At 28.0% G+C, this 12,440-nt stretch overlaps 2 protein-coding genes across 5 annotated transcripts in view; both read right to left on the reverse strand.

The window, feature by feature from the left end:
• Positions 1–4,630: 4,630 nt before the first annotated feature.
• The window catches only part of LOC111279940 (F-box protein PP2-B11-like), a 28,090-nt gene continuing 20,280 nt past the window's right edge, over positions 4,631–12,440 (reverse strand). The window contains exon 4 of one of the 4 annotated variants that reach the window (XM_089756274.1): positions 4,631–5,134. In XM_089756274.1, coding sequence (XP_089612400.1) covers positions 5,070–5,134 — 65 coding nt within the window. In that variant the 3' untranslated portion in view covers positions 4,631–5,069. Of the gene's footprint in view, positions 5,135–5,592; positions 5,730–12,440 lie in introns of those variants that run through there. The other 3 variants (XM_089756277.1, XM_089756272.1, XM_089756271.1) reach the window with 3 other exon arrangements.
• On the reverse strand, positions 5,843–7,647 carry LOC111280175 (putative F-box protein PP2-B12). The gene is made up of 3 exons (XM_022867361.2): positions 7,299–7,647; positions 6,913–7,031; positions 5,843–6,612 (listed from the first exon to the last, which is right to left on the reverse strand). The coding sequence occupies exons 1-3, from the start codon at positions 7,587–7,589 to the stop codon at positions 6,051–6,053; spliced, it is 972 nt and encodes a 323-aa protein (XP_022723096.2). The 5' UTR covers positions 7,590–7,647; the 3' UTR covers positions 5,843–6,050.

A 12,440-nucleotide genomic window follows, 5' to 3' on the forward strand; every position in this document is an offset into this window, starting at 1 on the left:
GCGACTTCGAGACCCTACAATGGATTCTAATGCTATTCAGTAAATACACGAATTTAGTAAATGGGTTTTGGACCTTGGAGATGGGAAATTACCCTGCCAGACATTTAATTGTGATGCAGAGCCAAGTTGGATAAAAATTCCAGAAGATCTTTTTATGCAGCCAAGCAGAGATGCAATTTGCCAGATTGTTTCATGGACATATCCAGACTTTATGGTAAACTACAATGATCCTACTTATTTGAAAGATAGAGCCATTTTGTTTCCCACCAATGAAGATGTTGATAAGGTTAATGATTACATTCTATCGAAACTTCATGGAGAGTCCAAAAAGTACTTGAGTTTTGATAAATTATGTCCTGATTCAGGCTCCGTTGATGAACAGTCTATTCTATTTCCAACTGAATTTTTTAACACCTTAAAATTTCCTGGAATTCCTAATCATGAGTTAGAGTTGAAAGTGGGTGTTCCTGTTATTCTGTTGCGAAATATAAACCATTGTGAAGGCCTATGCAATGGCACAAGATTGATAATTACAAAGTTGGGAACAAGGATCATTGAAGCTGAAGTTGTGACTGGAAGCAATATTGGTAAACGAGTTTTTATCCACCGTATAATCATGTCCCCTACTGACACAAAATGGCCTTTTACTCTGATGCGTAGGCAATTCCCATTGAAATTGTGCTTTGCAATGACTATCAATAAAAGTGAAGGTCAGACTTTTAAACATGTTGGTGTTTATCTACCAAAACCAGTGTTCAGTCATGGTCAATTGTGTGTGGCTGTCTCAAGGGTTACTTCTCGCTAAGGCTTGAAGATATTAGTCCAAGTATCTGAAAAAGAACATCAAGGGTACACAAAAAATATAGTATACCTAACTTCAAATATCTAACTTCTTTTTATAAAAAATCGTATTCTAGATTAATGATGCACGGACACCATTACCTGAGACAAATATCTCCAATCAGAGATCAATGGAGGTTGAAGGTTAGAATTACAAGGATATGGGATGCTATCAACTCCAAGACTGGAACCTTGATCGGTTTAGGAATGGTTATTTTAGATGAACAGGTTTTATCTCTAACTTTAAGACTATTATCAATATTAAAAAGTTCTGTACTCTTTCTTTCTATTCTATTTTAAATTAATATTAACATGTTTATCTATATTCCATATTTAGAATCTTGCTTGACATGATTTTTCAGTATGTTTCTATTGAAAAACATATATAAAGTTTTATATAGTATACAGTTCTATTCTAGGACCAATAGGATATTGAGTTTTGTTTGCTGTCTTTTGCTTGAATTTTCAACTATTAGATTTAAGGCCTGCAGGATATTCTAATCAACCTTATATATACAGTTTTTTTGGCTTTCTTGCCTTTCTTTTGCTTCTGTTTCAATTGACTAAAACCAACAGCTATGATCTTCGCCTTGCTGATAATTGCAGCAACTGCTCTGGATCTGTGCATGCTTTCATCAATTCCTTCTCACTGTTACTTGCTTCTGACATGTGACTAAACAGCCTTTCTTTTGCTTGAATTTTTAACTATTAGATTTAAGACCAGCAGGATATTCTAATCAACCTTATACATAAAGTTTTGTTGCTCTTCTTGCCTTCCTTTTTCTTCTGTTTCAATTGAGAAAAAATTTAAATAACTTTTTAAATAACCTTGAGTGCTTTGATTATTGTGACTTCACGTAATATTCGTTCTTGAGTCATTAGAGTGGATTAACAAGTCCACACATATGGAAAGAGAACCTGTTTTGACAGTTACCGAACACTGATATAAAGTAAATCTAGGAAAGAGGTCAAGAAACCTTCTGCATGTTTGCTGTATCATACATTTAAATGTTTGTTGTTATAGCTTGAGTAGGAAAGAGGTAAAAAAAGAGAAACTTTATGTAGGATAAAGGTCAACAATAACCAGTCCACTGTTTCTATATTAAAGATATATTTTCTTTCATTGATGCACGGGTATGACACTGTATTGATGAGATCCCATACAAATTCAGAACCCAAAATACTTCTGCATCTCCTTGAATACTTCTGTATGTTTGCTACAGAAGAACACAAATGAAAAAAGAGTTGAAAAAATGGCAAACATGCTTTGGACTCAATATGTTTCAAAGACTATTACTGCTTTTTTTTTCTATTTAATTTACTCATGGCAGGGTGATCACATGCATGCTATGGTATTCAGAAATTTGGTTTCCAAATTCAAACCTCTTTTGAAGGAAGGATCTATTTATTCTATTAGAAATGTACAAGTTCGTTCTTATACAGGAAACATATAAGGTTGTGCGAGAAGATTTCATGTTTGTTTTTTCAGTCTTGACTGTTGTTGAAGAGATCACTCAAGAAGATCATACAATTGGGAAACACTAATTCGAGTTTGTTAAGTTCAGTGACATTTCAAAACAACCTGGAGATAAAAAATATTTGTTGGGTAATTAAAATTTATTATTTGATATCTTTTATATTTATTTTAATCATTTATGCATCTTATACAAGGCCATAATAATTTGATATAAGTAAATAAAAATAATATATTTTTTTTTCAGATGCTGTTAGAAGATTAAAAAGCATAACTCCAGTTAATGATCAAGCTTTTGATAAATCCAGGCAAAAGAAAAGAATAATAGAGCTTCAAGATGAAAGGTTTGTTTTTTTAATTTTCAATATCATTATATTATCAATTTCTTATGTTCATATATATTAATTATTTATATTACTTTATCCTTTTAAGTTAAATAAGATATTAATAATATTATTTTATTAGTGGTCAAACATTAGAGATAGCTCTTTGGGGTGACATTATTAATCAGATTAATGATAATGTTTTCAACACAATGCAACATTCCATAGTGTTGATTGTTACTTCTAATTCAATCAAAAAAATTCAAAGGTACTTTCAAAATTGTTTTGAAATTATTTTATATTTTTTATTAAATCCATAAATATTTATAACTTTTTTTCAATTTTGTAGATATTTGTAATTTATCTTCAACTAGTGAAACAAAGATTTACATCAATTTAGATATTTCTGAAGTCTCAATAATTTTACAAAGGTATAATAACTTATACAATTTCTTTTTAATTTAATGTTTTTATGACAAATTAATATTTTATTTTACTCTTTTTGATATTTAGTTTGCCTGAGGAAGATTTCGGTATAAAACTTAATCGCACATTGCATAAAAGAGTACCTTCAAATGAAGTTTTAATATTTAGAAATAGAAAGCTTTTGTCAGATATTAAAGCAATAATCACAAAGCCAATGTGCAAGGTATTTGAATAACTTTATTTCTTATGGAGCAACATAACTTTAAAAATGATTGATGTTACATGTATATAATTTTTATTGATTATTTTAAAATTGGATATATATAGGAAAAATTTTTCATCAGTAGAGCAACTATCATGAAAGTTGACATCTCTTTTGATTTGTATTATATATCATGTAAGTGTAACAAGAAGTTATTTGAAGTTGATGAAAAATTTCAATGTTATTCCTATAATGTTGATGTTTCTAATCTAACTCCAAAATAATTAGTATTTATATTTTTTATATTTGATACATTAAAAAATTATTATTTCATGATAATAATAAAAGTATTTTAAATTATTATATTATATTCATAATTATAAAATTTTGTATTTTTTATAGATATAAGTTGAATATCAAGGCATATGATAATTCTAGAAGAGTGATGTTCGTACTGTTCAATATAAAAATTAAAAATTTAATTAATAGAGATATTGACAATCTTTATGAAATATCTGTTAAAGTTTGAGTTAAAAGTTGTTTTAATATTATTTAGTATTTAAATTAATTGAATAATATATTTATACTTATGATTTAGAAAAATGAAGATTATAAAATCCAATAGATATTCAAAGATTTTAAGGATAAAATTTGTGAGTTCGAAACGAGGGCAATCAAGTATAATCTTGAAATAAGTAATATTAAATTTACAGTAAATAACGTCTATACTTTTGATCCTAAGCTTGAATGTCAAAAATTATTGGAAGAGATATGTATAAGCTTATTATAATATTATATTTTTTATAAAATTATATAATTTAGTTTATAACTCAAACTATTATCAAATTATAAATTGTTGTTTTATCTATCTCTTCACATCTATTTGTAAAATCTATTGACTCATCAAGTAAAATAATACTTACTTCAAAGATAACAAAAAATAATGGAGTATCAATTGTTGCATCTTTACTTTAACAACTTATGAAAACATCTCTCATGAAAAAAGCTTATATATAATATTGATTTTAAAGACGAAATTTTTAATTTTTTGAAATCGAAAATATTATTATCTTTTGTTTAAAAGTTATTTGAATTCAATAAATTATAGTTTCAGTTTTCTTTAAAATTGATGATAATTACATACGTATATTTAATATGTAATTAATTAATTTTATTATATTAAAATCTATAAATTTAAATAAAAATGATTATATAAGTTATGAATTATTCTTAAACTTCATAAATTATATTATCATTTATAAAAATTTATATTTATATAAGATTTTTTGATATATGAATATATTTTTGTGTATCTATGTGTTTAAAATTAGTTTATCTTAAATTTAAACAAAAAAAAAAAAAACATTTGGAAAAAACAGAAAAAAAAATTAATTTGATTTTTTTATTTTAGTTTCTACTTTCTCACTACCCTCTCTTGGAAGAAAATCTAGCCGCCATCGTACGGTCACCGGCCATCGTCCTCCACCATTCTGTTCGTTGTCTTCTGCCGCTTGCCGACGCCAATTAATCACCAAATTTCATTTTCAAACTCCTTTCGATCTATTCTTTCCCTTCTTCATGTTGGATTCTTATAAAAAGAGTTAGATTAGTCTAGATCTAATCCGAAACCCAATTGCTCCTTCCCTCTAAAACTCTATTTCACCTCTACCAACAATAAAATCAAACCTAGAAATCCTTTCCTCGATCAATTTCCCTCTGTTTCAATCGTTAAAACATCAAAAAACACCTAAGAAATTCCTTAAATTTGCAAAAATTGAGTGAAAATAAATAACAAACAACATTTTCAGATTTGTTTTATCTTGAAAATTTGTCTACTGAGGTGATTTCTACTAGACAAAGAGTAATCCCCTGCCATGTACAAACAAGGTGCTCATTAAGCGGTTGGAAACATGAAACCAAGAAAAATTCATGGTTGCTCTTAGAACACTATCCTAATAAAAAAAGCAAGTGAAACGAAAGAATAAGATAAATCTGTAACCATCTATTTTAAGTTATTAGTTTCAACATATCTTATCCTAATTTGAAAATTGAGCAACTTATTTATCATGAATATTTTAGTACAAAAAAAATGATTTTAATGGGATAAATTAAAGTTGAGTGATGCAGATGAAACTATGATCAAAGTTCAGTGACTAGGTAAATAACATACTTTTCTTATCAAAAAGCCAAACACAAGGTTAAAAACAGACAACAAGATCATTACTTATCGCTGATATTGTACATGCTACTTGTTAATTTCTTGTGTTTCTTCTAAGCCAAGGTTCCAAAACAAAATTTTGGATCTACGCACAGCAAGCAGACGATCATTACTATTTCAATTACTCCCGTCTCATATAATATCTTAACAAATTCCATCTTTATTCCCGCATCACCACTTGGGCATGTAGTAGACAGGTAATGGATTTTTTACAGCCGGTCGATTTGGTCGATCGATCTGAAAAATCTATAACCAAATTAACCGACCTTATTAAAAAAAAAAAAAAAATCAAAACCAACCAAACCATTCTCATATTAAAAAAAATAATCAAAACCAACCAAACCATTCTCAATAACCGATATGGTAATTGGCTCATGTGCCTTTGGGGATGTTTACACAATATTAAACTTTACAAATATAGTACTTACAACACAATCTGCCTTTGGGGTAAAATATTTAAAAGTTATTGGAAAGTGCATGCCATAACTTTTTCTTCTCAAATACAAAACATTAAATATTCAAATCCTGCAAAGGAATGTTGAACCAAATAGAAAGAAGAAGATGATATTACCTTCCAATATTTTTAGGCCTCACCTCAATTCCTTCAATAATGAGGCCACGCTTATCGTAATCACAGTCGATCTCCCGAAGGCAAAACTCCACTGTCCCATCATCTCCACATTCATTGAAAAACTCACCCATTTCAATCTCCATCCACCCATCTCCTCTCTTTTGAGCTTGTTGGGGATCATTCTGTGGATGGTCTAGAAACCCATCATCTCCACATTCATTGAAAAACTCACCCGTTTCAATCTCCATCCACCCATCTCCTCCACATTCATTGAAAAACTCACCCGTTTCAATCTCCATCCACCCATCTCCTCTCTCTTGAGCTTGTTGGGGATCATTCTGTGGATGGTCTAGAAACACACTCCTCACTTCCCCTGATGCGGTTTCTCCCACGTTCACATGCAAACCTACTGTTCTCTCTCTAAACCCATATCTACTCCCATTAAGCTTAAACACAAGGTATGCCGCATAGTTTGTTCCGGGAGATAAATTTATGGTCTCAATCCTTCCCTTCACATCCAGCCACCACACTATCCTGAGCTCAGCAACTTCAGAGAACCTGTCAATATGTTGGAGACAGAACCACAATAACTTGAGCTCATAAAAAATGTCATTCTATAAGTTGTAGATTTATGCAGATAAGCATAGTTCTTTTCTTGGCAATTGATATTGTTTTCCCTAGCCAACAAAGTCGCGTAATCTGTTGATAAGTACTAAATCAGGGATCAAACCCTGACAGTCACAAATATAAGAAAAAAGACATTGTTTTTCCCAAGCAGCAGTATTGAGTCATGGCCAATTAAGATCTTAAGATGAGAATATCATTGAACAAAAAAAAAAAAAAACGACAAGAACAAACCTAGATTCTGGGAGAGATGTCCATGTCCAATACTGAGGTGTATCTCCCCATACAATTGACAGTGCTCTTGCCCCTAGCATATAGCATTTTTTCCCAGTCTCTTTCTCCAATTGAAAGCTCTATTTAGACACCAGCAACCTTAATTTTTCAGATAAATGGACCAAATGGAGCAAAACAACACATATTTAAACCATATAGTACAAATTGAGGCTTTGAAGAAATTGATCAACTTAGCCATGATTCCTTCTGGTCCATTATCAAACATCCCTTAAAAATGCTATATATGATTAAAATTATTCTAAAAATTAAATTTAAAACATCCCCTAAACAGATGTTCTTGTAGCACAAAGTTGGAAAAGTGGATACAGGGTCAAATTTGAACTTACCATGGTACCATTTTCAATCAGAATGGGATGAAAGGAGAGATGAAAATAAATATGCTTCTTTGCCCATGAAAGCAATAACGTAGATGAGTATCTTGAAATGATTTCCTGATAATCACAAGGCAGAAACCTCTCCCACACATCATCAGAGTCTGCAACTGATCTCAAGGCAGGAGAAACCAGGGCCGATCGACATGCGTCTCGAGGCGAAGTCAATGATATGATCAGACACATGCACTCTTCGGGCAACAACTTTGTAAAATCCATTGTTCTTCTAAATTTTGGATCAGACATTATATAAGGAAAAATGGGATTTCACCTGTTCTCTCTTCACTATCTTGTAATCACTTCTTTTATAGTATTACAGGTCGGTCGTCTGCTGGAGGTTTTTTTGTTATTTTTTTTATTATTACAGGTCGGTCGTCTGCTGGAGACGACGTGTCTAGGTTTGGTTCACAAAATATTCACTTAAATCCTTCGCCGTTAAGTTTCGTTGACTACTAGAATTTAATAATTATTTAAATTATTTATATTTTATTATAATTAAATAACTTATAAATTTTTTATTTTAGATGAATTAAACTTAAATAATTATTTTTATTTCGATTGGAATTCTCAATTAAATAAAAATAAATATTAATGATTAATCACTTTTTGTTTAATAAAAATTTAATTGATAAAAATAAATATTTAAACATTTAATTAATTATAATAAAATAATAAAATTTTGGGTGATTATTAAATTTTTATTTGATGATTTTTTTTATCTTTTAACATAATTGTTTTTTCTGTTAAATATTTGATAAATGCATTTTTTAAAAATTTAATTAATAAACGGAAGAAATATGTATACTCATTTTCTTTTTTTTTTTTAACTCATCTAAATATAAATAATGATTTTGTAAATTACTTTGAATATTCTATAACTTATAATTTCTTGTTAACCTTATCTGTATTAGTACTTTCATCCAATTAAACAAAGCCACTTAACATTTAAACCCTATCTAATTTGCTCAACAAATTAGAAAAATCAATGAGCCTCTTTTAATAATCCATTCCTCTTCAAAATTTTCCCTTCCCTCATGTTTCTATCAATTTTCTTTCTTTTTATTTCCTTGTTTATTCTCAATTTTTCGTCTAACTATTATTTTCATAAAATTTCACAAATAATTTATTTAAAAAAATTCTTATCATATCTTTAAAAAATATTTTGTAAAAACTAACAAGAAATTAACTTAATTGTTAAGGATCATTCACTTGGATGTAAAAATTTTTTATTTTAAATTTGAATCCAATTAAAATTTTTTTGTTAAAATCATCTTGAATATATAATTTTTAATTTATTAAATATGATATATTTTATTTTAATTTGTGAAGCTGAACAATCATATGAATACATGATTTTTTATCACTTAATTTTTTTTTATTATTACAAATCGGTCGTCTGCTGTAGACGACTTATCTAGGTTTGGTTGACAAAATATTCACTTAAGTCCTTCATTGTTAAGTTTCGTTGACTACTAGAATTCAATAATTATTTCATTTTTTATATTGTATTATAATTAATTAAATTATAAATTTTTTATTTTATGTGAATAAAATCTTAAATGTTTTTTTAATTTGAATCCTCAATTAAATGAAAATAAAATTTAATGGCTAATCATTTTTCTTTTATTTAAAAGAATATAAGTTAGTTGAATATTTCTTTTAATTTAATTTTTTTATAAAATTTATAATTTTAGCAGAATTTTGTAAATCTTATAGCTTCTGAGATAGGTGTCACATATTTAAAAATAGATTCTGTAATTTCTTTTATTTTTAAATCTCTATAATACTCTTAATAATTCACAAAACTCATTTTCTTTTTATTTTTTTTTAAAACTCATCTAAATATAAATAATGATTTTGTAAATTACTTTAAATATACTATAAATTATAATTTATTGTTAACCTTATATCTATTGGTACTTTCATCCAATTAAACAAAGCCAATTAACATTTAAACCCTATTTAATTTGCTCAGCAAATTAGAAAAATCAATGTGCCTATTTTAATAATCCATTCCTCTTCAAAATTTTCCTTACCCCTATGTTTCTATCATTTTTCTGTCTTCCTAATTCCCTGTTTATTCTTAATTTCCCGTCTAACGACTATTTTCGTAAAATGTCACAAACAAATTTTTTAAAAAAATTTCTATCATATCCTTAAAAAATGTTTTGCAAAATCCAACATGATTAAATCAATTGTTAAAGATCGTTCACTTTGACATAAAAGTTTTGGATCTTAAATTTGAGTCATATTAATGATTTTTTTGTTAAAGTTATCTTTAATACACGATTTTTAGTCATTATTTTTAATTTATCGAATATGATATATTTTATTTTAATTTAAAAACTAAACAATTTATTTATCATGAAATTTTGTTAAAAAAATGTTTTGTGAAAAGTAAATTTTGTAGTTTTTTTTTCAATTAATGATAAGTTCTCAATCTTTCCCTTTATTTTTCTTTTTATCTATCAGTATTAAGACTAGAAATGTAAATCATATACTAATATTAATAAGTTATACAGGTTCAATTCGAATAAAATGCGAATAAAATTCGAATAAAATTCGAATTTGGTTCAATTATTATTGAGTTGAACTTAAGCTCAAGTAGCTCGACTTATCAATCGAGTCAAGTTCAAACATTCTTATACTTAGATCAAGTAACTCATGAACCTAATCGAATTTTTATATTTTAATATATTTTAATTATTTTAATTAATAAAATATCTTGAACTAAAGCTCGAGTATAAATAATCAAGCTTTTATTGAATATAAGAATAAAATTTATTTTTACATATTAATTAAACCTAATCAAATGAGCTCGAATAATTTAATTTTTATCTTGAGTCGAATTCAAACTAAAAATATAAAATTTACCGAGTTTGAATTAAGTTTTAAATCTTAAATTTTAAATTAAATTTGAGTTTAAACTTGATATTGTGTCGTAATGATTTTGGAGCTGCCCGACGAATTTAGAAATGAAAACAAAAGAACGAAAAAAGGAGTCGTCACCAATTTTTTTTGGCTAGGTGCAATTGGCCACCTATTAAAATTTATCATTTTAATAAGATTTTAAAATTAGTTAAAATTTATTAAAAAAATAATTTTATAGTCTGCGAAACAGTTTAGATCCAGAAGTCGATTATGCGTGAAGAAATATTAGTAGTCTCATAGCGCCTATTTAAAAATGGTACCACTTAACTAAGTGTTATCCTTTAATTTTGATAAAAACAATCTCATTTTCGATGTTTGAAAAATAATTTTTTTGATTTTTATCATTTATTGGAAATTAATTTTTTTAAATTTATATTATATTATCTTTTTATTATTTATTGTTCAAATTTTATTCGAGAAAAATAAATTGAAACCCTTTTATTGAAATAATTTTTAAAATATTCTAATACTTTGGTAACATTAGAAGAACTCTTTCTCACCTAAAGATTTCTTAGGTTTTGCTTCTCGAAATACCTTAGAATCTCATCTTCAGAGGTTCGAATTTATCTTTCATAAAAACTATGTCATACATGCAATACACATGATACTAAGTTAATGCACACATCTTATTAATCCCTTTTTTTAAAATGTTATTGATTTATTGATTTTTATTATTTAAAATTTTGGAGAAAAAGGAAATTTTTATTATATTGAAGATTTTTCATAAATATTTCAATACACTGATAATATTTTAAAAAAATCTTCTCACTTAGGTATTTCTTAAAGTATCTCTACTCGAAATATTTTTAGAATCCCGTTATTGGATAAAATTTCCTTTTTTCCATTCATTTTTTGATCGCTTATTCTTAATTTATTAGTTAATTTTTATTTTTTAATTTTTTAACAAGAAAAAATTTTTTTTTATTGTATTAAAAACTTTTTATAAATACTACAATACACTGGTAGTATTTAAAAAAAAATTTTCACCTAAAAATTTTGTAAGTATCACTACTTAAAGTACCTACGAATCTCATCGTTGAATAAAAAATTTTCTTTTCTTACATTTTTTATTAATTTATATTATTGGAAAGTTCACTTTTATTATTTTATTATTTTTTTAAAGTCTATTTTTAAAATTAACGAAATTATAAAAATTTTAACTACATATTTTATCATTTGTTTTTATTTACTTTAACAAAATTTATTCTAACAAATATAAATATTTTAATATGCATAAATATTATAAAAATATTATATATAAAAAAATAAAAAAAATTCAAAATTTTTTTTTACCTGAATTGGACCTGTCAACGATTTCGTCAACGTAGGTCCAATCGGTTCGATCTAGTTTGGTTGGTTTAGCGGTTTGGCTTCGATTCAGCGATTTGGGGTTGATTCGGTTCGGTCTGTGTCGATTCAACTGGACCGATCAGAGGCTAAAGGGGAAATAGGTCGTCGGGTCGGGTGTGCGGACCCCGGGGTTGGGTCATGGGTTAATGCGCAGATCCTTGAGTTTCAAAATGACGTTGTTTTGATGCTTATTGAAACGGCGTCATTTTGGCTTTTGGTAATTTCTATAAAAGCTTACATTTTTTTTTTCAGATTATTTCTTCCTCTAAAAAAAAAAAAAACTCTCTCCCTACTCTTTCTACCTCTCTCCCTAATTGGTCGTTGACCGCCGTTAGAGGTTGTCGACCACTGCGCCAGTCACCTAAAAATCTCAAAACTTACCCACAAACTCCTCTCAACCCCCTAAGTACAAATTCAATCTTCTTTTCTCTAAAAAGGGTTTAAAATTCCTTAGACCTGCCTTCTAACTTTTGGCCAAACCCTTTTCCTTTGTTTTGGTTATTCTAACTTGCTTGCTTTTTTGTTTAGACTGATTTTATTTTTTTCTTTTCATGGGGGCTCTCGGCGCTGGGTTCTCCATTCCAGGGGACTGTATTTTTTATTATTATTTTTGTTTGGTAGAATTTTTTTTAGCAGGGGTTTTTTTTTTCTCCCCTTTTTGGTCTAACACAGAGCTTTATTTATAGAGCTTCGGCAATGCCTTGTGCTTGGATGAGTGGCACAGGGCTTACCAGAGGTAGCCCCCTCTCTACCTCATTATTCTTTTGTATTGTCTAGTCTTGTCCCTTTACCTGAGCAGGTGGCACAGGGCCTAGC

The sequence above is a fragment of the Durio zibethinus genome, chromosome 27, assembly GCF_047325235.1.
Source record: "Durio zibethinus cultivar Kanyao isolate XHJ-2024 chromosome 27, ASM4732523v1, whole genome shotgun sequence".
In the NCBI taxonomy this organism is placed as follows: domain Eukaryota; kingdom Viridiplantae; phylum Streptophyta; class Magnoliopsida; order Malvales; family Malvaceae; genus Durio; species Durio zibethinus.

Coding starts and splice junctions, on each gene's coding strand:
- LOC111280175 (XM_022867361.2), bottom strand. CDS start 7,589: ATGTCTGATCCAAAATTTAGAAGAACAATGGATTTTACAAAGTTGTTG. Junction 7,032..7,298: donor TGATTGAAAATGGTACCATG/GTAAGTTCAAAT, acceptor GTGTCTAAATAG/AGCTTTCAATTGGAGAAAGA. Junction 6,613..6,912: donor ACATCTCTCCCAGAATCTAG/GTTTGTTCTTGT, acceptor ACATATTGACAG/GTTCTCTGAAGTTGCTGAGC.